The 27,490-nt window shown below is 42.6% G+C and overlaps 1 protein-coding gene across 7 annotated transcripts in view; it reads right to left on the reverse strand.

The window, feature by feature from the left end:
- The window catches only part of ELMO1 (engulfment and cell motility 1), a 335,641-nt gene that overhangs the window by 142,387 nt on the left and 165,764 nt on the right, over positions 1-27,490 (reverse strand). For 6 of the 7 annotated variants that reach the window (XM_083468793.1, XM_083468798.1, XM_083468796.1 and 3 more), the window contains one exon: positions 19,630-19,738. In XM_083468793.1, the coding sequence (XP_083324919.1) occupies positions 19,630-19,738 (109 nt within the window). Of the gene's footprint in view, positions 1-13,836; positions 13,946-19,629; positions 19,739-27,490 lie in introns of those variants that run through there. The other variant, XM_083468801.1, reaches the window with a different exon arrangement.

The following is a 27,490-nucleotide window of genomic DNA, read 5'->3' on the forward strand; positions in this document are numbered from 1 at the left end:
GCTAGGTTTATTGAGGGTGCAATGAGATAAAGGGCCCCTATCATCTTGGGGACCAATCTTGGTCATCTGATTGTCCTTTTTACCCATTGTTGTCTTTTTAATTGTATATATTGCTTGTTTTATGTTGCTATGGCCGTTGGCTAATGCGAATAAAGTTTATCTAAACTGAACCGGGTCTATGTAAGAAAGAGAGAGAACAAACAAAAATAGCCAACATGGAAGTCTCCCATTAATGGCTAAGGTGCATAATATGGAAGAGGCAACAAGGTGGTGGCTTTCCAAATCATATTTGCCATGTACTGCAGCTGGTGATGCTGATGTCCCATATTCTACTAGGCTGCCTTTAAATGTAACCAGGGACAGCTATGCCACAGAAACACTTGACTCAGCTCTACAGCTGCAAAGAAAACGTTTTATGTTAGTTGTAAAGTGCAATATACAAATGTGACATTAGATGGCGACAGTGAGCTATGGCAAATTCAATATATTTTTCAAAACTTTTTTTTTAAAAAAGGATTTTCATAGCATGTTTTTTAAAATATGTGTATAGATTCAACCACTGTCCTCCATGCTAGAAGTCAACTCAAAAGAGCTGGTCAGTTTTGAGATTGCTTGTTTACAACTGGCCTTTTCTTGCTAACACTGGGAGGCTGGAGGTTTCCCCACAGTGCTCTTCCCCCTCCTGCGTAACTTTAGACTGTGCGCTCCTTGAAAACAGATATCTGCAACTAACTTTAACCTGCGAAGTGCTATACATATAAATAATTTCAAGAATTTCTCAGTAGCATTAGGTCTTTCAGACCTGCCACTCCTAAGTTGGCAAATCTGACAGTCACTAAAGAAGAACTAGAGATAACAGTGAGACAAAGTGTATGTGTCAGGGAACTGCCATCAGAGGCAAGAGGAGAGGTAAGGCTCTCCAATGATGCAGGGGAGGGAACTAGCAAGGAGAGAGAGAGAGCTTCCGCTGGGGAAGGAAATCCAGGGGACACCAGGGAGAAAGGGGAGGCTGAGAGTACTGCGGAGGGGAGGCTCCGAGACTCTTCCAGTGAAATCAGCGGAGAGAGCACTGGACCTCCGCTTGGCACGCCCACGCTGCGCAGAAAGCTTCCGCGCAGAGAATCTAGGAGGAGACTTGGAGTCAAGGAATTTTTATGTTGGAAGAAGTTTAGGAAACACCCACTGACGGATTCTGCCAGTGACTGAGACAGTCGCGTTGTAAGGGCTGTCAAACCAGGGAAAGGTTTAGCTATACAACCAGCTTGGAGCAGTTTGCAGTTTACGCACAAGCAACCCCAATTCCCATTACAGTATGGTCAAAACCTGACATTACAGGAGTGGCCTGGCTTTTGCTCTGCATCTCTTCCTGACATTGCAAAATATAAAAGTGTAAAATACATGATATTGTTCACTGTGTTGTGAGTTTCCTTGGTTTACCTCATTGGCAGCCACTTGTAGGGGTGAGGAAACTTTCGATGTAATGGTTATGGGAAACTGCAGTCAAATATAACTAGTAAATTTAATGTATGAAGGGGTTAAGACCACAGAAACTGTATTCCTGGACTCAGCTAAGTCACACCCCTCACCTGGAAGGAAGTTAAGTTTCCTCCTTTGCTCCCTATCTTTCACCATATGAACTCACCAAGATAGGACGTGCCTGAGCTCATTTAGTGCAAGCAAGTTCAGGCCACATGCTAAGAGCTATTTCACTATATTTTGTATCACAAGATTTCTGCCTGTGTTTACTTCCTGCTGCACAGAATAACGCATGAATGCAACCTTTGGAGTTAGTAAGTAAAGCATTTAAAATATGTGTGGTCTGGTCATTGCAAAGGATGTAGAGAGGAGAAGCTGTAAATGGACTAAAATGTGATATTTTAAAGGTCTAACGGCCTATTATTCCCATGTTGCATTGTGCTGCATGATTTTCTGATTTTAAACTCTGCTGGGGGTTCTCTCTTGCTAGAATGTTTAGCCCTGTGTTTTGGGTCTAGGATCTTAGCCCCGTGCTTCAGATCTTTTATTAATTACCCACATGGGAGACCTATATCTATTTTCTGCGGCTATTCCCCAATTGCATTGCAGTCTAAACAATGATAATAACAATTCCAAAATCTTAAGCGGCACAGATTCTCCTTTTCCTACAGGGTGATATAGCCACATATATTTTTTACAGATGCAGTTTACTAGATGAGGGGGACTATTTAATCCTTTCCGCCTTGAAAGAGGAAGTATCCTGGGTTAGGAGAGCTATTTAGTCTTCTCTGGTATAGGTGATACATGGAGTTACTACCTCATTAATAGGACGGAATTCATAGCTCAAGCTGGGAGGGATAAAAACAGATTTGTCCTATAAACTTACTTTACTCTGAAAGAACCTGGCATCAGGAAAATAACAGTTCATTTGGGGGAGCGGCAGGGATTGTTCTTCTAGTTCCCTGTTGCAGAGTATGTGATTTAGCATTCCAGCTCTGACTTTTTCACATGACTGATTTCTGTAACAGCACAGGTTAATCAAATTTGTACTTCTCCTATCAAAAGCCTCTTCCCCTTTCCTTTCCTTTCCATCAATCTGGAATACCTTCTCAAATCCACTTTGATTCCTCGCAAAGCTATGATGGTGCGCAGAAATCAACGCCCCAAGCCAACAGCCTAGCCGCGATTTCAAAACAAAATAGGCTTGCAAGCCTCTTTGTAAGTCATTTTGCAGAAAAGCTGGGAGAGAGAAAATACAGCTGAGGGAAGGGCATCAGTATTTTTCTATGAAAAATCAATAGAGCTTTCAGCACAGGATTAAGCTTCTCATCCTTCTCTAAATTTCCTTCATCAATGATAACGCATGTGAAATGTTACTCTTCAAATGACTGAAGCTGCTTGAAACATTTCCACATATTTTAGAAGCAGCTTTCCTGAATGACAGGATTACTGAACATTTCACCAGTCAAGATGAAATGATATACTTATCCGTTCATACTGTCACAAAAGTGTTGCCTTAGCTCTAGAATTTCAATTTGGTACAACTCAGCTACTTTTATTCCAAAAGAATCAACTCCATCAGTTTTTAATAAACTCCTCTCTTAAGAATTCTTCCTAAAGATCTAGAAACCTGTATGTCTTAAGGCTGAGATGTATAAACGCTGCAGCCGCAATAATCCCCTCTGCTGCTGCTGTGCCTTCACGTCCTTCTGGCACTTTCCCCACGGCACAATGGGGGAACTCTGCCCAACTTTTTTGAGCCCCCTCAAAGCACTGATGATGTTCTACAACTGCAGGCTACTCTTAACATCCCCCCTGTCAATTATATGCTTTCTTTAGTCATTTGACAATTGGTAAATCTGATTTATAAAAGGGAAAAGACGGAATGAATGGATAACACATGAGAGTTGTTACTGAGCGTCTTCCAGACAAGAAACAAATTAGGTGGTGAACAAATGGTTCCAAAAATAAGAATACAGTGGTACCTCGCAAGACGAACGCCTCGCAAGACGGAAAACCCGCTAGACGAAAGGGTTTTCCGTTTTGGAGGCGCTTCGCAAGACGAATTTCCCTATGGGCTTGTTTCGCAAGACGACAGCCCATAGGGAAATATCCGGGACAGCGGGGAAGCGCAGCGCGTCTTCCCCACTGTCCTCGGACCTCCTCCAAAGCCGGGCGGTGGGGCGGGAACGCCTCCTCCCGCCGCTGCGGGGCTTCGGAACGCTGCTCCGAAGCCCGGCGGGGGGGCGGGAACACCTTCTGAAGGAGGGCGGGGGGCGAAAGTCTTTGTCCCCCCTGCCTGCCTTCCCAGGGGCTTTTAAATCGCCCCGGACAGCGGAGAAGTTCTCCGCTGTCCGGGGCGATTTTAAAATGCCGCCCGCCAGCATTTTAAGATCGCCCGGACAGCGGAGAAGTCCTCCGCTGTCCCGGGGTTTTTTAAAATGCTGGGGGTGGGAAGAAAAGCCCTTGTGTTCCCCACCCCCCCAGCCTTCAGAAGAGGTCCGGGGACAGACTGTCCCCGGACCTGGTCTGAAGGCGGTTTCCCTAGGAACGCATTAATTGATTTTCAATGCATTCCTATGGGAAACCGTGCATCGCAAGACGAAAAACTCGCAAGACGAAGAGACTTGCGGAACGAATTAATTTCGTCTTGCGAGGCACCACTGTAGTATCAAACTTCTGGAATTGCATTGAAGAACTATGCCTTTTGGAAAGAACACATGAAATAATTAATGAATAATAATAATAATAATAATAATTATAATAATAATGCCCATCTGACTGGGTTGCCCCAGCCACTCTGGGTGGCTTCCAACAAATGAAAACATTGAACACAGTAAAACAGTGAACATTAAAAACTTCCCAAAACAGGGCTGACTTCAGATGTCTTCTAAAAGTCAGAAAGTTATTTCCTTGACATCTGACGGGAGGGTGTTCCACAGGTTGGGAGCCACTACTAAGAAGGCCCTCTGCCTGGTTCCCTGTAACCCCACTTATCACAGTGAGGGAACCACCAGAAGGCCCTCAGAGGTGGACCTCAGTGTCTGGGCTGAACAATGGGGGTGAAGAAGCTCCTTCAGGTAGACAGGGCCGAGGCTGTTTAGGGCTTTAAATGTCAGCACCAAACCTTCATATTGTGCTTGGAACTGTACTGGGGCCAGTGTAGATCCTTTAAGACTGGCGTGAAATGGTCCTGCCAGCCACTCCCAGTCACCAGTCTAGCTGCCACATTAGTTGTCGTTTCTAAGTCACCTTCAAAGGTAGCCCCACATACAGCACAGCACAGTAGTCCAGGCAGGAGACAACCAGAGCATGTACCACTCTGACAAGACAGGGCGCAGGCAGGCAGGGTCTCAGCCAGTGTACCAGGTGGAGCTGGTAGACATCTGCCCTGGACACAGAATTGACCTGCACATCCATGGACAGCTGTAAGTCCAAAATGACTCCCAGGCTATGCACCTGGTCCATTATGGGCCAGTAAATTCTATTCTACTGTGTATAAATGGCATTCCTCTCTCAGTGCAATCTGACAAGTCACACTGACAGCCAGGAACCCTCAGCTGGGGTTGGTGGGTGATGAAATGCAGTGTAGTGTCAGAAACACCATCATAAAAAGGTAAAGGGACCCCTGACCATTAGGTCCAGTCGTGACCGACTCTGGGGTTGTGGCGCTCATCTCGCTTTATTGGCCGAGGGAGCCAGCCTACAGCTTCCGGGGTCATGTGGCCAGCATGACTAAGCCGCTTCTGGCGAACCAGAGCAGCACATGGAAAAGCCGTTTACCTTCCCGCCGGAGTGGTACCTATTTATCTACTTGCACTTTGACGTGCTTTCGGACTGCTAGGTTGGCAGGAGCAGGGACCAAACAACAGGAGCTCATCCCGTCGTGGGGATTCGAACCGCCGACCTTCTGATCGGCAAGTCCTAGGCTCTGTGGTTTAACCCACAGCGCCACCCGCGTCCCAGTTGATCTAATGTATCTGACAGATATAAAGGCCATGATCCAGAGCAACTTTTCCCATTTTATTTATTTTCTCACATTTATATCCTGACATTCTTCCATCATAGAACCCTAGGTAGCCTCTCTGTGTCTTTTGGGAGGTCACCATTCTAGGCACTGACCACACCCAGTCCTGCTTAGCTGTAGCAAGATGGTGGTCTTATAATGCTTTCAGACCATACCATGATGCTGCCTGAAGCTTAGGCATGCCCAGAATGATTTCTTAAAGAGTATCTTCATTGAACATCAGCATCCCAGTCCTTAGACTTTCAAAAGAAGTTTGCCATATGGCAATGTCTGTATGCTTGTATAAGAGAAGCACATGTCCCAGTTTGAATAGCTAAACTCCATATATGGGGTAATATTAGGCCTAGTATTAATGTATTTTAGTTTACAGAAATGTGGCCTTATGCGTAATATATATACTTTTATTTTTGATACATGTATTTTTTTAAGGGAAGACACACCCAAAGTCAACATTGTTCTGGATAAGCAGCTGCAAAGCATTTTGGATCCTACCCCCCAAAATTAACTTCTGATTTTCTAGCAGTTCTCCAAAAAGTTGGATTACACGTTGTACAACAGAGACGAAAGAAAAAGCAAAAAACAGGGGAAATCAGGCTTAACTGGCACATCTTCTCGGCTTGACCTTACAAATGCTAATTTTGGCACTGACACAGCAAAGAGGCTATAATTAAAAAGATACCACATCATTCTGAATGATAAGCAGGGTGCTTCCTACATCAATATTTAAATTTATTGGCACACAGAATTGATTCTCCCGTATCTGAAATAGGCTGGCACTCTCTGTTCATGCATCATCTCAAAATTAAATACATAGTCCTTAAACCACATCGCCCAGAATGTAAACAGCAATAAATCTGCCCAGAGTAGATCGAGCTTGTGAGAAGTCAGAGGAGTCTCTAATAAAAATCCATTACTGAGCTGGAAGCACAGTAAAAGGTGGTAAAAGGAGAGGGTTCTGCTGCCTTGTTACTGGAAATCCATAAAGCATAGGCCAAATCAGCTCTATGAGATTTCACAGCAATACGGTACGAATGAAACTCTTACAATGCTTGATTTATATGTGTGGTCGGATATAGGAATGGAAGGCAAGGGACTGGGGCGGCAGCAATCTATTTTGTCCTTCAGTATTACAAGCTAGCATTTTTCCCTACAACTGAACAAAGCACAGCAACTATTGTATATGGAATGTCACTGAACTCCAATTTTCTTGGTAACAGATGTCCCATTGCAATCCCCAGCAGAAATTTACAATTTTTGAGAGTACTGTATGACTCGATCCAAATGAAGAAGGGGGGAAACCAACTATTTCGGTCAACAACAACAATAAATGATCATGCTTGCATATCACTTATGCTCAGAGCACTGTTAGGAACATAGCTGTCAAGCGTCTCTTATTTAGCGGGACAGTCCCTTATCCCAGCACCATGTCCCGCTGCTGTCCCTTATTGATGATATCCCTTAAATAAGCTACTCAAGGTAATGGGGCCCTTTCTATGTCCAGCTGTCCTTTGTCAACAACAAATTGTTGCTTTTTGTGTTGAATATATGCTATATGGTAATATATGGACCTAATGGGTATCTAAAGCCATTTGCTCGCAACAAAATATGTATTTTATCAAAGTAATTGTTGATCTCTTATTTTGGCTGCTGATCCCTTATTTTCGAGGCTGCTGGTCCCTTATTTTCAAATCTGTAAGTTGACAGCTATGGTTAGGAAGGCCTAGTGCATTCTTTCCTAACTTTGGGTCCCCAGATGGTTGCTGAAACTTCATTCTGCATCATCCATGACTATTGGGGACTGCTGACTGAGGATGGTTGAATTTGTAAATACAGCAGCATCTGGGGAGTCAAGGTTGGGAAAGGCTGGTGCATAACTAGAGCAACGGAACAGAGTTATGAAGCAGATAACACTGCAGTCCTGGAAGTAACCAAACCATGACTTAGGCAAGGTCAACACCTGTGCTGACAAGGAGCCACGCAGGTCTTGCTAGTGTCTCTATACCTCTAGGGGCAGAGTTTAGCTCTGCAAGCTAAATCATAGATTCACTGTAAATTTGGTGTCTTCAAACCAGGGTTACAGCTACAAACCATGGCTAGGGTTTCACTTTAGTCCATTTCTAGGGTCTGCCCTGTGGAGAAAGCATGCACAATTTTGCAGAAGTGGCAGTTTCAGGAGATAGTGTCCCAAATCAGTTTGCCTGCTTAGGAGGGGTGGGGTGGGGCGGGGGGAAGACACTTAAGAGAGAAGCATAATAAAATATATTTAATGCCAGAGGTCAATCTTTATGTGTTTTAGCTTATCAATCATTTAGGGGGAAAGGCATTCCTGTTTCAAACTTTACCCATCGTATACTTTCCTCAAGATTGCAATTAATTGTTATAATGGAAGAAACAACATGTGAATTGGCTTGACACAGGTTTGAAAAATCTAAAAGCTTCTATTTTTCTAACCTAAATACTGGATAAAGTTTTGAAATGAATGGGGGCCAAATAGAAAAGTCTTATCCTAATAGCAGAAAATATTGCTGCCTGGCATCTTACTATTTAAAATACTGAAGCAACCTCACTTTTAACATATACATATACCTCTAAAGCATTTAATTCACTACGTTGCTCTAAAATTAAATCATTCTGTTGGCTGTAACAGAACAACCTATATAAATGCAGAAGGCTTCATACCTAACTTTATGTGAAATATTAAACACCAGTGATGGTTTTTCTCCCTAAATTATATACCTTGGCATAATTACCCCTAAAGGCAATTTGATTTTATAATATATTCATCACTGTAAAAGAATCACATAATGTTTTTCAATTGCCTATTAATATGCAAATATTAGACTGAAGATTGGGAGCAGAGCTGAAACGAACCCTAAAAATCCCTGGAGAAAACAAAGTTAGGGCAGCAGACTTCACAACCACCCAGAAACACAAACAAATTAGCATTCTGTTGTATGCGCCCTTGTGTTTTGCAATGCGTATTTGAAGGGAGAGAATGAGTCAGGATAAAAAGAAAATAGAAGTGGATGAGGTTGTGTTTCTCTGCATACCTGGGATGCCATCACTGCTGGAATCAGTACTATTTATAAATCTATTTGAAGAACAGCTTCTTCATACAGAACTATGCATTTTACAGTGGTGCCCCGCAAGACAAATGCCTCGCAAGACGGAAAACCCGCTAGACGAAAGGGTTTTCCGTTTTTTGATGCGCTTCGCAGGACGAATTTCCCTATGGGCTTGCTTCGCAAGACGAAAATGTCTTGTGAGTGTTGAGATTTTTTTCGCTCCCCCCCCTTTTTCTAAGCCGCTAAGCCGCTAATAGCCTTTTAGCCGCTAAGCCGCTAAGCCTTTAATAGCCACTAAACCGCTAATAGCGCTAATCCGCTAAACCACTAATAGGGTTGCTTCACAAGACGAAAAAACCGCTAGACGAAGAGACTCGCGGAACGGATTAATTTCGTCTTGCGAGGCACCACTGTACTCCATTCAAATACGCCACCTTGACTTCAAAGAGCTCAATGTGATGATATATACATTATTCTCCCACCTTCCCCTCACAATGCGGTGACATTTGCTAGGCGCCACAGCACAACGGGGGTGGGAAACTTAAGTCTCCTCAACCCTGGCCTGACACTAACCACAACCCCACAACGGTATAAATGTTTGCATCATATTTTGACCCTGACTGCTTTATCCCAAGGACTCAAGGCAGGTTACATGCCAAGCTTGCGAACCATTTATCTGAATGAGTAGGGAAGTCCTGGCATCCCCCAAACAAATCCCATAACTGTCTCCTCTACTGCACGGTGATCACCTGTGTACTGAAAGCAGATGCACATATATTTACTTATCACAATTATATCCTGCTTTTATTTCAAATAAGCTCAAGCTTCCACTCAGGAAGCGTTCTAGAACAGTCCTGCTTAGTTTCAACACCGGAACCTCACTACAGTGGTACCTTGGGTTATATACGCTTCAGGTTACATAGGCTTCAGGTTACAGACTCCGCTAACCCAGAAACAGTGCTTCAGGTTAAGAACTATGCTTCAGGATGAGAACAGAAATCGTGCTCCAGTGGCGTGGCAGCAGCAGGAGGCCCCATTAGCTAAAGTGGTGCTTCAGGTTAAGAACAGTTTCAGGTTAAGTACGGACCTCCGGAACGAATTAAGTACTTAACTCAAGGTACCACTGTATATTTTCTGGACAAAGACACAATTCCAACAGACAATTTACATGTTCCTAGAATGTGTGACTGGGAAGATTGGGTCAAAACTAGGCGGGAATCCTTTTGTCCAATTTTTGGTCCACCTTTTCTACGATTGCGCAAGCTCTCTAGGGAACACATTCAGGCACATTTTGAACAAATGAATAACTGCTCTGGAGACGGACAATAAGGGCTCAGAAAGTTGTTACAATCCCCCAAACCTCATACTACAATCCATTGCCTACCCCCCTGCCTGATCTGTAGAGAAATGGGCTTTTGTGTCCATTTTCATCTCGGCCCTGCTCTGTTGCTGCTTCCATTGCCTTCATACAAGAGATAAACGACTATTTCCCCCCTTCCAATTTCAATTTAATTCTTCTTATTGCCACCCCAAGGCAACTTTTTTCTGAAAGTTGAGAGAGAAAAAGGGAGAGAGAACTATTTCATCTAGCTTTCGAAAAACTGAAAATGGGTTTTTTTTTTAAGGGAGAAGATTGTCCTGCTAATAAAACTCCCATGTTATTATTCAGTCTTCCTCCACTAGATTTTCCAAAGAATTTCCACTAGATTCATGGCTGGTAGCAGACCTCCATTTTCAAGAAAACTCTAATTAAGCTGGAGCGTAAAAATATTTTTATATTAGAAATATTTTCATCTTTGACTTCGGTCATTAAATATAAGTCCTCCTCTACGAATATAAAGGCTGGCTGAATAATGTTTAGGCAATAGCATGGAGCGAAGGAGCATTTTGTTTTAGCGCTCAGTGTGGAAAGCCCTTTAATGCCTTACCAGTTTAATAGCAGAGCATTCCCCCTCCCCTTCAGCCAGAAGCTGGGAATGTGAAATAAATCCTCAGTCTGTAGTGATTTTGCAAATATATAGGCACTAAACCAAATTTTGGAAGCTGCCTCCTACGAATCAGAAGGACCAGCCTTCCTCTGTTTTTAGATTAAAGCTGAAAAGTGGTAGACAACTGAGCATTTTAGACATGCACAGAAGCACACATTTCTGCAAGCAATTTTCAGACGATTAAAGAAACAAAACAAAAAACCACACCTATGGTCTTAGCTAATATATCACTGTATTTTTCCGTGTATAAGACGAAAGATTTTTCTTAGAAATAATAGGCAAAAATTGAGTATAGCACAGGGGGGACAGGCGATTGGTGGCAGCAGGAGGTTGTCAGAGGCGATTGGGCGTGTGATTGGTTGGTGCAGCAAGGCCTGCTGACGATTGGATGTGGCAATTGGACGTTGACTTATGGCAGCCATGAGGCGTGCGTGCAATCGGCTGTGGTTGCGTCAAGTGGTCAGTTGGGCTTTTGGTGGCGAGCGTGCAGACGATTGGTGGACGTGTCGATGTGTGTAATTTGCTGTGGTGGGCAGGTTGTATAGTGATTGGTGGCGATGACCCCTGCAACAACAACTTTGGGCAATTCCCCATTATTATTTTTTAAATTATACATGGGGGCGTGTTATACATGGCAAAAAAACGGTATATGGAAAATATGGGACTATTCTAGAGCCAGTATTGGGGAGCCTGAGCTCAAATTAAATCTCTTCTATTAATTTCGTTACAGTAGCCTGTTTGTGTCATTCTAAGTAGGTTTATCAGTTATGTTCCCATACAGGTGACCTGTCGGATAAGTAGCTGTCTTCATATTCAGTGTATGTCCCCTGGTTGCCCTTTCCACAATCTGTTCCTTCCTCCATGCCAGGTGGTAGCTGCCTCGACAGATGACACTTGCCAGGCTAACCATGGGGCTTTTGTTCTTCCAGAACATACCTGCTCATACATTAATGCCTCTGGGGGCCTTTGCATGGAGAAAGAGCGCGCTGATACTTTCCTCTTGCCCACAAACATCAAGCAATGCATGAACCAGGGATTCCACTGCTCACTGCTCCATCTCATGAAGGTCACTGCCTGGAGCATATGAACCAAGGTGTAGTTTGCCTGGCACATCCTGTTTTCAACTGAACGTTACTATTTGGGTGGTGACCAATGCCTGGCCAATCAGGCATAGCTCTCAAAAAATGCAGGGGCAGTACAACTCTCCTGATTTGTTTCTTGGTCTTGCCACTAAAACAGCAACTTCCAAGGGAGAACAGGAAGTGAGGGCTTTGTGTTACTGTTGGTTCCCTCCCTCTCTCATCTCAGCAGTCCAGGATATATTACAGAGGTGTTGGCTGCCTGTGCAAGAGATTAGGAAGAAAAGTGAAAGATGGGGACAAGAGTTGCTCAAGCTTAGTACAGTGGCTAGTTGCTTGAGTTCCAGCAAGATGGGTACTTGATTGGGGAAGAAGGGTACTTTGACAGATGGAACCATCTAATACTATGAGTATTACGACAGAATCTTTACACTAAAGAGACCAAAAGGCCACTGATTATCCAGACCACAGCACATCACAATCAGATTCAGCAATATCAAAAGCAACACGATGGCCAGAAACAAATACAATTTCAAACTAACAAACTGAAGTCTCTGAAAGTCCTTAAATGGATCATGGTGCCAGACTTTACCTGGCGGACAGCAAGCTGTGAAGCTTTGTATAATCAGCAAATGTCCAATTCTGATGTCCAACTCTGAACTCTGCTGAACAGTGTTTCTGGATAACAACTACTGTTCCATTGAATTCTTCATCAGCCAATTAGTTCAACACTCGTACGTAGAAAGATATTTAATTTCTTCATTAATCAATCTTTTTTTGAAGAGATATAATATACATGAAAATGAAAAATACTCTGGAACAGTGCTCATGCTTTAGATGACTCAAAGAGTGCCAAATCGCATAGCATGCAACCTGGTTGGGGTTGAGGGTGCTGAAACTCGACAATGTGAGCTCAGCTAGAATTCTTTCTCCACACAAATATCTTGATCAGTCTGCATCTATGCAGGCACCAAAAGAATCTTTTCCAACTCCCAGAGTGAAATCACAGAATCATAAAATTGTTATAGAGTTGGAAGGAACCACGACACTCATCTAGGCCAACCCCCTGAAATACAGGAATCTTTTGCTCAATGTGGGGATTGAACCCTCGCCCTGAGATTAAGAGTCTTGTGCTCTACCAAGTGAGCTAGTTTCTCTGTCAAACTGCTTGAACTTGTGTATGAACCTTAAGACCTAGATCAAGGCAAAACCCAGTGGTTTGTGGAATGGAGTGGGTGAATAAAATTGGGAAGGCACGCAGGGTTAGTTACACTTGGGTTCCACTGAACTCAATGTGAAACATTAGTCCTGACTAAGTGCAATCTAAAGGCAATTATCTTGTTCTGTTTCTAGCCTTGGATCTTCACGTTACCTTTGCAAAACAAAACAAAATCTAAGTGCATATATTGAATGCTAGGCATGATACAGTGGTGCCTCGCAAGACGAAAAGAATCCGTTCCGCGAGTCTCTTCGTCTTGCGGTTTTTTCCGTCTTGCGAAGCAAGCCCATTAGTGGCTTAGCGGATTAGCGCTATTAGCGGCTTAGCGGATCAGCTGATAAGCGGCTTAGCGGACCAGCTGTTAAGCGGCTTAGGGTCAGCTGATAAGCGGCTTAGCGGCTTGGGAAAAAGGAGGGGAAAAGGAAAAAAACCCCGCAGGAACTCACAAGACATTTTCATCTTGCGAAGCAAGCCCATAGGAAATTCGTTTTGCGAAGCACCTCCAAAACAGAAAACCCTTTCGTCTAGCGGGTTTTCCGTCTTGCGGGGCACCACTGTACTACATGCCTACATATTCCTTCCTGACCTTCATTCAATTCGCATATTATGTTCTGTAAGGATTGCCCATTTTCAGATGTGCATCTGTAAGCCCCATTCAGATGTCACGCTGAACATGAAGACACAGAGCAGGGTGGCTGATGGAGAAGGACCCTAGAACCCCATAATGTGTTTAATATCTGCAGTTTTCCAAATGTGTTCAAAGGCCACTAAGCACTGAATCTTTTCAGCTGCGTGTGCAATTTATTGCTCTCAAAAAATAATCATTTCTCGTTTTGCAGTTCCTGCAATACCTGCAACAACCCTCCTACCTGTGCAGGGAATACAACATACGACTTAAATACCAAAAATAGATGGCCCTCCAGGTCTCTTCCCATTATAATTAGAGCCAAACCATAATACAGTTCCAAAATGCCACACTGACCTCTGTTTTACTGAGCCAGCAGGACTGAAAGTTCTGCTGACTTCTTTAAAAGCCTGCAAAAGCCTGGGGGCTTGTAGCTTTTCCTGGTCATGGTTTAAACTGATCTACGGATCTCTGAGAAGGGCAAGCAAAGTTTAATTGTTAGGAGCTAATTTTCTTAAGCCTTTCATTAGCAAGAACGTTTAGGCAGAGAAAAAGTGATAGATGAAACTTCAAAGTGGACTAGAACACCAGTGGCCCACAGTTAAGTACCCTGCCCTAATTGCAGAGCTGGTTTCACTGTACAGTGCTAGCTCCTCCAGTTACTCATTTACATTATTTTTATGGGCAAAGGGATCTGTTGGCAAAGAAATATAGCAATATATGCCCTGTTAATTTCCTGATACTTCAACGCTAAGCACTGTTGCCAAATGGACTACTGATAAATGCAAGGAAGGAAAATGGCAAGTTTTCTTGAAGATTCTTTCAAAGACTTCGTCTGCTCTCCCATATAGCACTGTTGCTTCTATAAATATTTCAGCTATTTTGTTGTACAGTGGTACCTTGGGTTAAGTACTTAATTCATTCTGGAGGTCCATTCTTAACCTGAAACTGTTCTTAACCTGAGGTACCACTTTAGCTAACGGGGCCTCCTGCTGCCAAAGCACGATTTCTGTTCTCATCCTGAAGCAAAGTTCTTAACCCGAGGTACTATTTCTGGGTTAGTGGAGTCTGTAACCTGAAGCATATGTAACCTGAAGCATCTGTAACCTGAGGTACCACTGTAATAATAATAATTTATTATTTATACCCCACCCATCTGGCTGGGTTTCCCCAGCCACTCTGGGCGGCTTCCAACAAAATATTAAAATACAATAGTCTGTTAAACATTAAAAGCTTCCCTAAACAATTATTATTATTATTATTATTTATACCCTGCCCATTTGGCTGGGTTTCCCCAGCCACTCTGGGCGGCTCACATACTGAATACTAAAAACACAATCAAACATTAAAAACTTCCCTAAACAGGGCTGCCTTCAGATGTCTTCTAAAAGTCAGATAGTTGTTTATTTCCTTGACATCTGATGGGAGGGCGTTCCACAGGGTGGGCGCCACCACCGAGAAGGCCCTCTGCCTGGTTCCCTGTAACCTCGCTTCTTGCAGGGAGGGAACCGCCAGAAGGCTCTTGGAGCTGGACCTCAGTGTCTGGGCTGAACTGTGTTTTTACGTTGGGATCCACAGAACAGCGCTACTTGTTTGGTGAGTCCAAGGAAACTTTCAACTTATAACAAACCACTTTTGAAACTGAGCATTGGTAATGACAATATCACTAAAGCAACAAGGGGGAAAACACCCTGCATTTGCTCAAGTCTTTGGCCCCACCTGAAGGACCTCCCTGGGTACTTCTAAGAGAATCAATACCAGTTGTATTAAGAAACATCTGCCTACAATTTGCATTAAAAAATCAAAAATAAACATTATTTGGTAAGAGATAGGATTGTGTTTTCCACATGAATACAAAGCAGCTGGAATGTGGGATTTTCACTTCAGCTTTAGATTAACCAGAGTTTGTTGTGTTCTCTGGACTCAGAACTGTGGTTAATTGTTATTAACTATGATTAGTATAAACAAGTCTGCTTGAGTAACAATGGTTTGATATTAGCTGGCTTGATATTAACCATAAGTAATACTAACCACAGTTTTCTGGGCTCAAATGACCTGGCTTTCTGTGGTTAATCTACAATAAACGAATGCTTCCACATTTCCTTCTTGGCTATCACAATATCCTCGCCTGTAAAAGCTGCTTTGTCAATAAACAGAGCTAAAATGCTTAACAAGGCTAACCATGAATGCCTATCAGAATGTAATCCCTCCCCATTAAAAGAAAAAGCAAATGCTAAAATATGTTTGCTCACACACAAAAAAGGCCTCCTTAAAGATTATGAACACCACGAGTCACATAACCCTGCATGGCTCGTAATAAAAGTTAAATACAGATCTCTTTAAAGGGGTAAGTGCTACCAATGGGGGAATCTTTCAGAGCTGAACATCTGTCTTAATTCAACATACTCAAAAACTATGCTGGCATGCCCTTAGCTACAAAGCAGCTCCTGTCACTCGAATGTTAAGGCTGTGCTAGGGAAAGCAGCTATCACAATCATTATTCCACAGTTCAAGGGACCTCCAGCTGCCAATCTTGACTTACCCTTTGTGGTTTCGCAGATTATGCTGCAAACACCAGGCTGCAGATATCATAGAACCACAGGCAGAGGAACTTTAACTTACATAAAATGATTAACAACAATAGCAAAGAGCCAAAACTGAGTGACGAGAGTCAAGCTGGAAGCCCAAACACAGACAGCAAATTCAAAGGGCTTTTTTGACCAAGAGTGAGTGTGGCATAGCAGCTCTGCCACTTCCGGTTTAAGTAAGGAAAAAGGTAAAGGGACTCCTGACCATTAGGTCGAGTCGTGACCGACTCTGGGGTTGCGGCGCTCATCTCACTTTATTGGTCGAGGGAGCCGGCGTACAGCTTCCGGGTCATGTGGCCAGCATGACTAAGCCGCTTCTGGCAAACCAGAGCAGCGCACGGAAACACCGTTTACCTTCCCGCCGGAGCAGTACCTATTTATCTACTTGCACTTTGACGTGCTTTCAAACTGCTAGGTGGGCAGGAGCTGGGACTGAACAACGGGAGCTCACCTCGTCACGGGGATTCGAACCGCCGACCCTCTGATCGGCAAGCCCTAGGCTCTGTGGTTTAGACCACAGCGCCACCCGCTGCTCCACCACTTACAGTTTAAGTATTCCATTGCAAATGCTGCAGGGTAATTGTTTCTGATAGTCTGTCAGGGCTGAACTATGTATTACCTTAAACGCCAAGCTTAAATTACCTTAAATCACCAGCCCAGCTCTCCTTGTTTCTCAGGTCCCACTTAACTGGCTGCAGGTGAGCAAGGAAATGCTGAGCATTATGATGTCATGTTACATGTCTGATGTAACTAAAGGTTGCCAAGAGATGGGAGGAGAAAATAGTGGCAACCGTGCATTTAAAGGTAAAATACAGTTAGGCCTTTGAATTCGGATGTAGGCCTGTGGCTACACGCTAAGATCAGTATGTCACAAATTCGCTCAGAAGTTTGCTATATCCGTTCAATTCATAGCAAGCCATGTGATAAAACCACAAGAGTTTCATTCACGTAAAGTACTGATCTGACCAGCAGCACAACCAACCACCATCTTCAGTGTCTAACCCCTTCCCCCAAAACTATTGACAGCCTCCCTGCACCCAACCATGAGGCTCACTTTGCAAAAACCATCTAGGTCAACCGGATCTTGAACCCACAACATTTAGTAAGGTGGTTGAGTGCCACTATCCATGGCACCTGCCACTGATCTTACAGTATATATGCAGCTGCAGTTTGTAGAGTGTAGGAAATAAGCTGAATGGTCTAGGTACCTTTCAAATAATGTAATGAAGTATTGCAACATGCATTGCACTTTTAAATACATATTGGTGCGGACAATAAAAAACCCCTGATATGGCTCTTGGTGTCTTATGGCATTTAAATACAGTTCTAACAGTTTTAATAATGTTTTTATGGCAAGCACTAGATTGCATATTATTTTTTGAAGACTGAATCACCAACTTTGCACTTTAACAAAGTTTTGATCATTAACTATTCCACAAGACGGAAGGAACTCATAGTGTCTTTTAAATTATGTATTTCAGAAGTTATTTTTAAAAGTGCATTCCTGTGCAACACCAGAAAGCTATGAATTTCTACAGGAGGAGCAATTGTGGCATAAATACGTATTTTGAAATATTAAGCGTCTAAACTGTCAGCTATAATACCTTTGTGCTAGACTGTGACAGATTACTTCAGGATTGCAGATTTTATTGAGCAATACAGCCTTTATTGTCAATAGAAGGAATCATTCTGTAAGCTCTCCTAAAAGTGACAGTTCTCACAGCTCAGCATAACAAATCAGATGTATGTGTTTGTGGAACACAGAGCACCTGACACATCAAAACTACATATTTTCTTTGGAAGGAATATAGTTTGCTTGTAAATAATTCTGTGCTGTGGTTATTCTACGCAATACACTCCCTGTTAATGCCAAACAAAGATCTAAACAGAAAAACTAGATCGTAAAGTATTGTGCATTAAAGATGTCAATGCAATCCCCTAAGTTGCTTGAATTGGGCCATAAATGAAAACAGTTCGAATGTGTGGCATTTACTGCAGTTCTGGAAAATGCTCCGGAATAGAATTCATCAAATTTCCAAATGGTTTCCACATTCTTAGAGAACTAACAAAAAAACCCCACCTTTTATGGGCCTACAGAAAGTTGACCATTTTGCCCAGCAAGTCAAAGGAGGAATAGCAAGAGAAAGCCTTGGGCTGATGAATTCCTTTGCCTTGTCCTTTTACTCACACCAATATGCATTGCATTCCTAAAACTACAGGAAAATTTGACACGGTATCTTAGCACCTTTAACATGATATTAAGTGAGCAGATAAAATGACCACATTAAACCAGAGGACTGAGCAGATACTGTGACCCGGTTCGCACACCATGGTTGCTTGCTAAAAACAAACTATGGTTTAATGCAGGGCTAGGGAACTCCAGGCCTGAGGAACATTTGCTGCCCTCTGCCCCTCTCTATTTGGCCCCCAGGACCTCCTGTGAGCCCTACTCCGATCCTCTGGAAGTGCTTTTGCTGTGTCTTTGAACAGAGGTAGCGCCCTGTGTTTGCCCGGATGTGGCTGGAATGTGGCAGATTGCACAGAAGTGAGAACCACGCCTGTCATTCTCCCCATTTCTATTTCTGACCCAACCCACTTTTGCCATTGGCATATAACTCCAGCAAGATTTCTCATGAGCAGCTGCAACCCTTGGGCTGAAGAAGGTACCCTCCCACTCCAGCTGATAGTGAACATGCTGGCTCCCACTGCTGAAAGGTCCTCACCCTCCTTCTCTCCTGTTGTTTGACAGTCTGGTTTACTGTGACATCCCAGCCTGTGAGTGGTAACCAAGGCTTGTTTGGGACTTGGTGTTTTGGGGGAAACAAGCCACGAGCCTGGGTTCAGAGGTCACAGCAAGCCACCAAACCCTGGCTTGTTTCCCAGCATGGTGGCAGCAGTAGAAGCAGCAGCAGGGTGAAGTATGGAGAGAGCCCCACTGGATTAAATACTTAGAGAAACTGGAAGCTGCAAAACCCACCGTTTATTGCTGGCTACTGATGTCCACCACTGTAGAATACTTTTGGGAGCTGCTAGATCGTCATTAATTGTTTCTGATTGTTTTAACTGTATTTTTATTGTATTTTATGATTTGCTGTATGTTGCTTTGAGATGTCCGCATCGCAGATGGTAATTAAGTATTTTAATAAGTTTTTAAAAAGCAAAAACTGAAAATAACACCCAAAGCTATGATATTTGGCAATGCACAAGTTTAGTATGTATGGCACTGCAGCATGGGGCAGGGGGGAGTCATTAAAATTCATTGAAATTCCAGTCCGGGGGGGGGGGGCTGTTTTCAAAACACTCTACTCTTTATTGTTCAACTCCTTAACATATTGTCTATTGTTACTTCGAGGCTTCAAAGCACCCACACAAAAAATGGCACCCGTACTTTTTGAGGTGCTCGCAAAAGGAAAATCTTTAGGTGCAAAATGCTCCTGGCGCCCTGCTAATTTTGAACCCAGGGCCGGTGGGTGGAGTCTGTAGGAAATGTTGTGATGCAGTTCACCAGACTACTCTCTGTACACTACAAAACGCTTGCTTACAATGCAGAGGTGATACTTACGTAACTCTCCCACTTTCAGGATATCACACAGCATCTTTGTTAATTCGATACTACTTCGACCAAAAGGACACTCATGTTTGTCTTCACGGCTGCTGTTCTCTAATACAATCTGAAACAGGAAGAAAGAACTGAACGTTTACAACAGGAATAGCCATGTCTTCTCAGTAAGTATCATAAACAGAGTTCAACTTATTTAAATATTATATACTACCTTTCAAGGCAAGGAGCCCTCTCAAGGAAGTTCACAAAGAGAGAAAAAAATCTCCCTTAGTACCCAAACAGTGGCCAACTGAGGAATAAGGTACACATAAATAAAATACGCAGGAGGGTCAATGTCAGACAAGCTTCAAAAAGGATAAATAATTGTTGTTCCCCTTCTAATAATGGTTAAATTCATATGGGTTAACTTTTTTTTTTTTTTAAAGATATTTATTGAGATTTTAAACAGTAAAACAAACCTTCCAATCAAACCTAAAAAGAAACATCTTCATCACCCTCAAACAAAACAGAAAAATACAGTAAAAAACATAAAAAAGATAGAAAATAAAGAAAAAGAGGGGGGAAAACATGAAAAAAGACATAAAAATCCAATTTTTTACTTGTTGTTTTCATAACCCTTCTTCCCGACTTCCTCACATCTCCCTTTTTTGTGTTCCTTTTTACACAACCATGTTCAGCAAATATCTTACCCTCTTTCAAATCTTGATCTATATTATAGATTTTAACCCATTGTGTCGCCAATTCTTCCCTTTATATCCTTTTGTTTACATTCATATGGGTTAACTTTGAAGGGGGGAAGCGATGTTCCTAGCTTGCTTCAGGCAAAGCAACACTCAGAACAGCTCTACGTCTGCTTCTGGCACACGGGTGAGGAGTGGATTCGCATGGAATGCCAAGCCATGGTTAACCAGGGCTTATAAACCAACAACAAACAATGGCTTATGAAAGTCATTTGTTAGCAGCCAATAAACTATGGTAAAGATAGTCAGATTAAACCATGGCTTTGCATTAAGTGGAAATCAGGCCACTATAACATGTTAATACTTTTATTCCATTACTGCAGTGGTTTTCCAACTTACATCCTTTAGTTCAGGCAACCATTTGCATACTAGTTTGTTTGCTGATGAAGCCTTGTACATTTTTAGCAAAAAACAAACAAACTCCATACTCATAACAGAGAAACCCGGGACATTAGACATTCCCAAATTCGCAAATCCCCAAATTTCACGTGGGGTGGCAATCTTCATAGTGCAGGCTCTGAAACTCAGGGCTACTCTGACAGGGTAGTGTGTCCTAGACCTGGACCTGTTTTAATTCTTTTTATTACATTTTTAACTCAATGTGCCGAGCTTATTTTGGGGCCATTTTATGTTATATATATATATCCGTATATTAGATTTTTGGCGCTGGCAACTAAATCTTTGCATTATTGTCTTAGGGTAATTTAAATGTCATTACGCCAGCAATATCGCCTTGAATTTTGCTTGGTTGCTTGTCTCTAGCATTTTTGTATTGTCTTATTTTGCTATGGCTGTATGCTAATGCAATAAAGGTTTGAATTGAATTGATACATTCTCAGTTTGTGCCCACTACCACCCAGGTGTGCTGGGCACCATCGAATTTGCTTGGAAGATCTGTGCCCTAGAATGTACACAAGCCTCCTCTGCAGCAGTGCATTGCCAGAGAAAATTGTACAGTCTTTCAGGGAATTCCCTGATAATCTTCCAAGGAGCCCAGGGTTGCCTAAGAACAGGCTTTGAAAACCACCACACTAATATGCACAAAAGAGTATAAATAGCGTGAAGTGATACACACTAAATGTTATAGTCATTATGCAATCTTTAGATATTATAAATACAAAAATTAACTACACTCCTGCACTAAATCCCACCTTAGCTTCCAAATTAGCATTTTTAGAAACTAAAGTGATATGTAGGCTTTGTGAGAGCTAGCTGCAGAACAATTAAAAGGATTGTCTAGAGCATTAGAGATAGAAAAGTTTGGTTTATGCACCAAGCAGTCCTTTCAACATAGCCGAGAAGTGAAAACATTTTCACCTGATATAGCTCTGACTACAGCTGAGCATAAAATGACTTTTGTCTTTTTAAGCCTTGGCCCAAAACCATAGGGGAAATCGGGATGGTTGCAACTGCATTATAAAACAAAAAATGCCGCTGCTAACTCACATCTAACTGGACGGTGGGTTTGAGTTGGATCCTGAGAACCTCACCTTTCATTAAAAAGCGAAACCACAAGCTTCTAGCCTTTGATAATTGTTGGGAAACAACCCAATCAATGTTTCTACTAGAAAGAAAGAAAGAAAGAAAGGAAGGAAGGAAGGAAGGAAGGAAGGAAGGAAGGAAGGAAGGAAGGAAATATCCAGATTACAGTGGTACCTCGGGTTAAGTACTTAATTCGTTCCGGAGGTCTGTTCTTAAGCTGAAACTGTTCTTAACCTGAAGCACCACTTTAGCTAATGGGGCCTCCTGCTGCTGCTGCGCCACCAGAGCACGATTTCTGTTCTCATCCTGAAGCAAAGTTCTTAACCCGAGGTGCTATTTCTGGGTTAGAGGAGTCTGTAACCTGAAGCATCTGTAACCCGAGGTACCACTGTACAATTTCAATGGTCAGGCTTCCCCACCCCCCAATGTTACTCACATAAATGAGGTATTCCCTATGACATCCTCTCTCCACCCCACAGTTCTCTGTCCTCATATAATTTCTGCCCTCTCCTCAACAAGTTCCCTCTGCAGTAACATGTATTTATGCAAATATGCAACATGGTGTAATGTCATGTACCATATTTCTCCACCCCACTCCTCTCCAGCAAGAGTAAATAATGTGGATGAAGGGCAGAGAAGTATGACTGTTGTCCTTAGAGATGGAGGATTTCACATACAACTGTCCTGCACTTGGCTTGCAGGTTGGAACACAATTTCCAGCCGGACTGCGTGCTGCAACTCCTTGAACTTGGTCTTGGTAGCAAATTGCCAACCAGTGCATATGTGTCGACATCAGCCGACTACGGAAACTGACTCCACGCCTCTGGCATTGGGTACTTCATCTAGAACTGCAACAACTGCAGAGTCAAGGTCACTAAAGGCAAGTGACTTTTTCCTCCAAAGTGTGCAGCCATTTGGACACTGGGTCTCTGAATGTTCTAGAAAAGCGCTTCTGATCATTGCCAGGGCGGTGTGACTTGTAGTCCAAAACATCTGAAGGACACCAGGATGAAGAAGGCTTCCATAGCCTAAAGAGAAAATTCCTTCCAGTAGCACCTTAAAGACCAACTCAGTTAGTTCTTGGTATGAGCTTTCGTGTGCATGCACACTTCTTCAGATACACTGACACAGAAGTTGCCAGACCCTTCTATATAGTGAGAAGGTGGGGAGGGGTATTACTCAGAAGGGTGGTGGGAATGGGAGATTGGCAGATAGCTGAGATGAGGCTGTTGACGACTCTTAACGACTGCAATAGGTCTTACAGGAAAAGGCAAGGGGTGAGAAGGTGAAAAATGGCTTAGTCATGTATAATGAGATAAGAATCCAATGTCTTTGTTCAGACCAGGTCTCTCCATGGTTTTAAGTTTGGTAATGAGTTGCAATTCAGCAGCTTCTCTTTCCAGTCTATTTCTGAAATTCCTTTGTAGTAAAACAGCAACTTTGAGATCTTGTATAGAATGTCCTGGGAGATTGAAGTGTTCTCCTACTGGTTTCTCTGTTTTGTGATTCTTGATGTCAGATTTATGTCCGTTTATTCTTTGGCGTAAGGTTTGGCCTGTTTGTCCAATATAGAGAGCTGAAGGACACTGTTGGCCTAAAGAGGGCAGACAAGTCCTCCATGTTTGCTGGAGCAGGGGTTATACTTGAGCAATACCATGCTCACTGGGGTTATGACTTGCATAGATCACGATGTCAGGCTTCAATATGAAAAACCATGGGTCAAACCCATGCTCTGCTATGATCTTGGTTGTCTTACAAAAGCCGCTCTTAGCCTAAGCTACATCTCATGGCTGTGAGAGGCTCTGAAAGCTGCTATGAGATTCTTCAAAGAAGAACAGATGTAAATGATATAAATAAAAATAGTTTCTGAAGAACCCCTCCCCTTAAAATCTGCTCCTTTCCCCTATAATAGCATCTTAATATGGGGGCATTGTGCAGGGCGTGTAGTAAAGTCTCTGTGCTGATAACATTCTACTACAGTGGTACCTCGGGTTACATACGCTTCAGGTTACATACGCTTCAGGTTACAGTCTCCACTGACCCAGAAATATTACCTCAGGTTAAGAACTTTGCTTCAGGATGAGAACAGAAATCATTCTCCGGCCGTCGCAGCAGCAGAAGGAGGCCCCATTAGCTAAAGTGGTGCTTCAGGTTAAGAACAGTTTCAGGTTAAGAATGGATCTCCAGACCTCCGGAACGAATTAAGTACTTAACCTGAGGTACCACTGTACTAGCATCCAGACACCCAAGCTCTCATCTCTTAAATGTGCCAAACATCAACCACTAGAATTTCAGCACAGGACAAACTGGCGACTAAACAGAAACACTGGTAGACTTGCCAAATATCTCTGGCTCCTAGTCTTTGATGATGGAGAAAGCGGTAGAAACTCAGCTGCCCATGGTGGCTGAGAAATCAACACCCTTGGTGTCTCAAAGCATTATTTTCTCCCTGCTGCAAAAATAAAGGTTTAAACTTCACCTAGTTGCAAAATGCTATGGGTAAAGAACTGCAGGTAACCTAAGAAACGCTTCTGCAATTTCTGCTTTTACACTTCGGCAGATTCCCTCCAGGAACATAGTACATATTGAATGACTCACTCCTTCTGCTTTAGAGTCTTTCACAGCGGAAAACTAACAGTTCTCAAGTATGGCAGAGATGATAAAAAGGCTGAGCCCAAAAAACGCAGGCATGGTATCTATCAGATCCCTCCATCCTCATGTCTGCTACCCTCTCGTAACAAAAATTAAACCCTACATAACAGAAGGTGCTATTTGGTTGGCAATTTAGATTCAGATAATAGAAATGGGTAATAAAAATAAATGACGAGACAAAGTAAAATGAAAGGACAGAGAAGGCAACAGACTCTGTAATGTCTTGGTTCTCACAGTTCCATTTGCTAGTTCTCACATTAGTCCAGCATATTAACTTTTCATGAGTGGATAAAATATTTAATGGTGGCAGTGAGCCTGCATGTCTCATAAGGCAGGGTTACAGCAATCCATTAAGACGATCTGAGAACCAGTTGAGAAACTTTGTCGTAATTTACATGGCAAATAAAACGGCACTTTGAGTAATCGATATGCAAAACAGTTTTCAACATCTGTCCATATTTACAGCACTAAAGAAAGGCTCCTCATTCTGAGGAGCACAGCTAGCAATTCTGATGTAATGGCAAAAAAATACAACCCCGCTTTTATTATACAGTGGTGCCCCGCAAGACGAATGCCTCGCAAGACGGAAAACTCGCTAGACGAAAGAGTTTTCCGTTTTGGAGGTGCTTCGCAAAACGAATTTCCTATGGGCTTGCTTCGCAAGACGACAATGTCTTGCGAGTTCCTGCGGGGTTTTTCCCCTCCCCCCCTTTTCTAAGCCGCTAAGCCGCTTATCAGCTGATCCGATCAGCAGATAAGCCGCTAAAAGCCTCTAATAGCGCTAATCCGTCAATGGGCTTGCTTCGCAAGACGAAAAAACTGCTAGACGAAGAGAATCACAGAACGGATTCTTTTCGTCTTGCGAGGCACCACTGTAATGCCATGGGAAGCTGGCAGTATGAATAACCAGAAAAAAATATATATTACCAAGTTTAGCAATAGATATTTAAAGCAATGGCCATATCGGTAATCTGCCATTATATTGGAATGTTTTTCATGCTCTATTGCAACAAATGATTGACAATGCCAGCAAATATATAGCTTCGAAACACCAGTTGAGTGACACCATCAGCAGAAGCTTATGGCTCTGCTCTTGCTGGACTTTACCTGAGGAACCCTGGATACCTTTGCCTTGGTTTTAAAAAACCTAAACGCAGAAAACTAGAATATGGAAAAGACTAGATTTCAATCAAGATTATTTGCTGCCTTCAAGTCCACACCCCCTGTGTTAAAATGGTTAAAGTGAGTTGTTCCTTTGTAGCTGTGCCTGACTATATTTCATCCCTTCATTAAGGCTCACAACTCTGAGCTAGTCCGAGACCTTTCATTCACTGGTGTCAGTGCCTGCAAAACTGCCTTTTGTTTTCCGCTCCATTTTGAAAACACAACTAAAAGCAGGGGGACCAAGGCAATGCCCTCTACAAGTTGTTCAACTTCCTTCAGTGCCAGCCAACATGGCCAATTGCCGGGAAGATGGAAATTGCACTGAAACAACATGTAGGGGGCATCATGTTGGCTACCCTTGATTAAAACAAATATTCTAGGTAGCTGCGTATCTGCACACACCGTCAGTGGATGTGCCATTCCAAATGATCCACTCCCCTGTTTAATGTCTGCAAGGCGAAGAAAGAAAGAAAGAAAGAAAGAAAGAAAGAAAGAAAGAAAGAAAGAAAGAAAGACTGGTTTTAAATACTGTAGAACAGGTGGATTTAAATAGTGTTATTTTGTGTTTAACCAAAAATGATAGGGAGATCAGTGGTATAAGAACAGTGGTACTGCTAACTGCCCCCACCAAATCTATTTTTACTTTTGCTATCAGAATCCAGACTATGGTAAGGAACATTAGGAAAGAAGCCATTGTACTAGATTTTGCACTTACAGTAGAGTGTTATGACAACGCAGAAAATGCAATATGCCCAGCACAACAGCTCAAGAGAAAACTGAAAAATCCCTGCATGATCAGCTAAAGGGTCTCAGCAAGGAGGATTGTTGAAGACCTCCTGCATAGCAACTTAGGCCACATTGGGCCAGATCTGTATATGAGCATATGAAGGTGCCTTGTCCTTTATGGATGGCGTTGCCTGATCTGGCACACCGGAGCTCCTGGAAGTCAAAACTGCAACAATGATCAGAAGCACCCCAAACAGATAGTTCCTATGTTGCCCTCTGTCAAAATGTGTGCTGGACTACAGTGTGGCTAAATCATTCCATTTACTCGTGTAAATACATTTACTCGTGTAATTGCTGAAAAATTATCAGATTAGATGTGCATGATCTACTCTAGGTGAAGCCGTACATCATATTTTCCATTTTTTTACAAACTTTTCATTGTTCTTCATTATCATTTTTTATATAAAAAGTTATTAGAGGAGCATGGAAATGAATATTCAGCCACATAAAGAAAAATTCATTTATGTTTCTGGTAGTTTCACAGTCTCCACCAGCGAGCTCCCACAGCTTTGTTAATTAAGGCTCCTCATGTTACCAAACATGATTACTTCCAATGTGGCTCTGCTGTTTGAATATTCCTCCATATTAGTTAAGAAACATCACAGAAGACTGTGGGGGAACCACATAAATTGGGTGAGACCGGACAGAGGGCTGGTAGAGAAATATTAAGCAGAGCAAAACAGGCTAAGCTAGGAAAAGCAGTAGGGTTTAGGCACAATTTCCTTTCCACTGCTGAAACTAAATATGCTTATACAACAGAATCAGTGCTCTATAGGCAGACTTCAGGCTTGTGGCTCCTATTTTGTTTTTCTCCTAGAAGCCTGAAATCTGGTGGCCTGGTGCAAGAGAAGCAACTTTCAGATTAAATAATTATGACTCCAGGGATTTGTTTTAAGTAACAGAACTGAATAGAGCACATGGTCCTTCCACACAAAAATCCACTCCTGTTACATCTCCCGGCTTTCTTCATTTCAGCCGTATATCTGAGACAGGGCCCCACTTCATTGCTGCCACTGTTAAACAAATGGGAACCGGAA

Source organism: Podarcis liolepis (genome assembly GCF_965112155.1).
Source record: "Podarcis liolepis genome assembly, chromosome: 12".
In the NCBI taxonomy this organism is placed as follows: domain Eukaryota; kingdom Metazoa; phylum Chordata; class Lepidosauria; order Squamata; family Lacertidae; genus Podarcis; species Podarcis liolepis.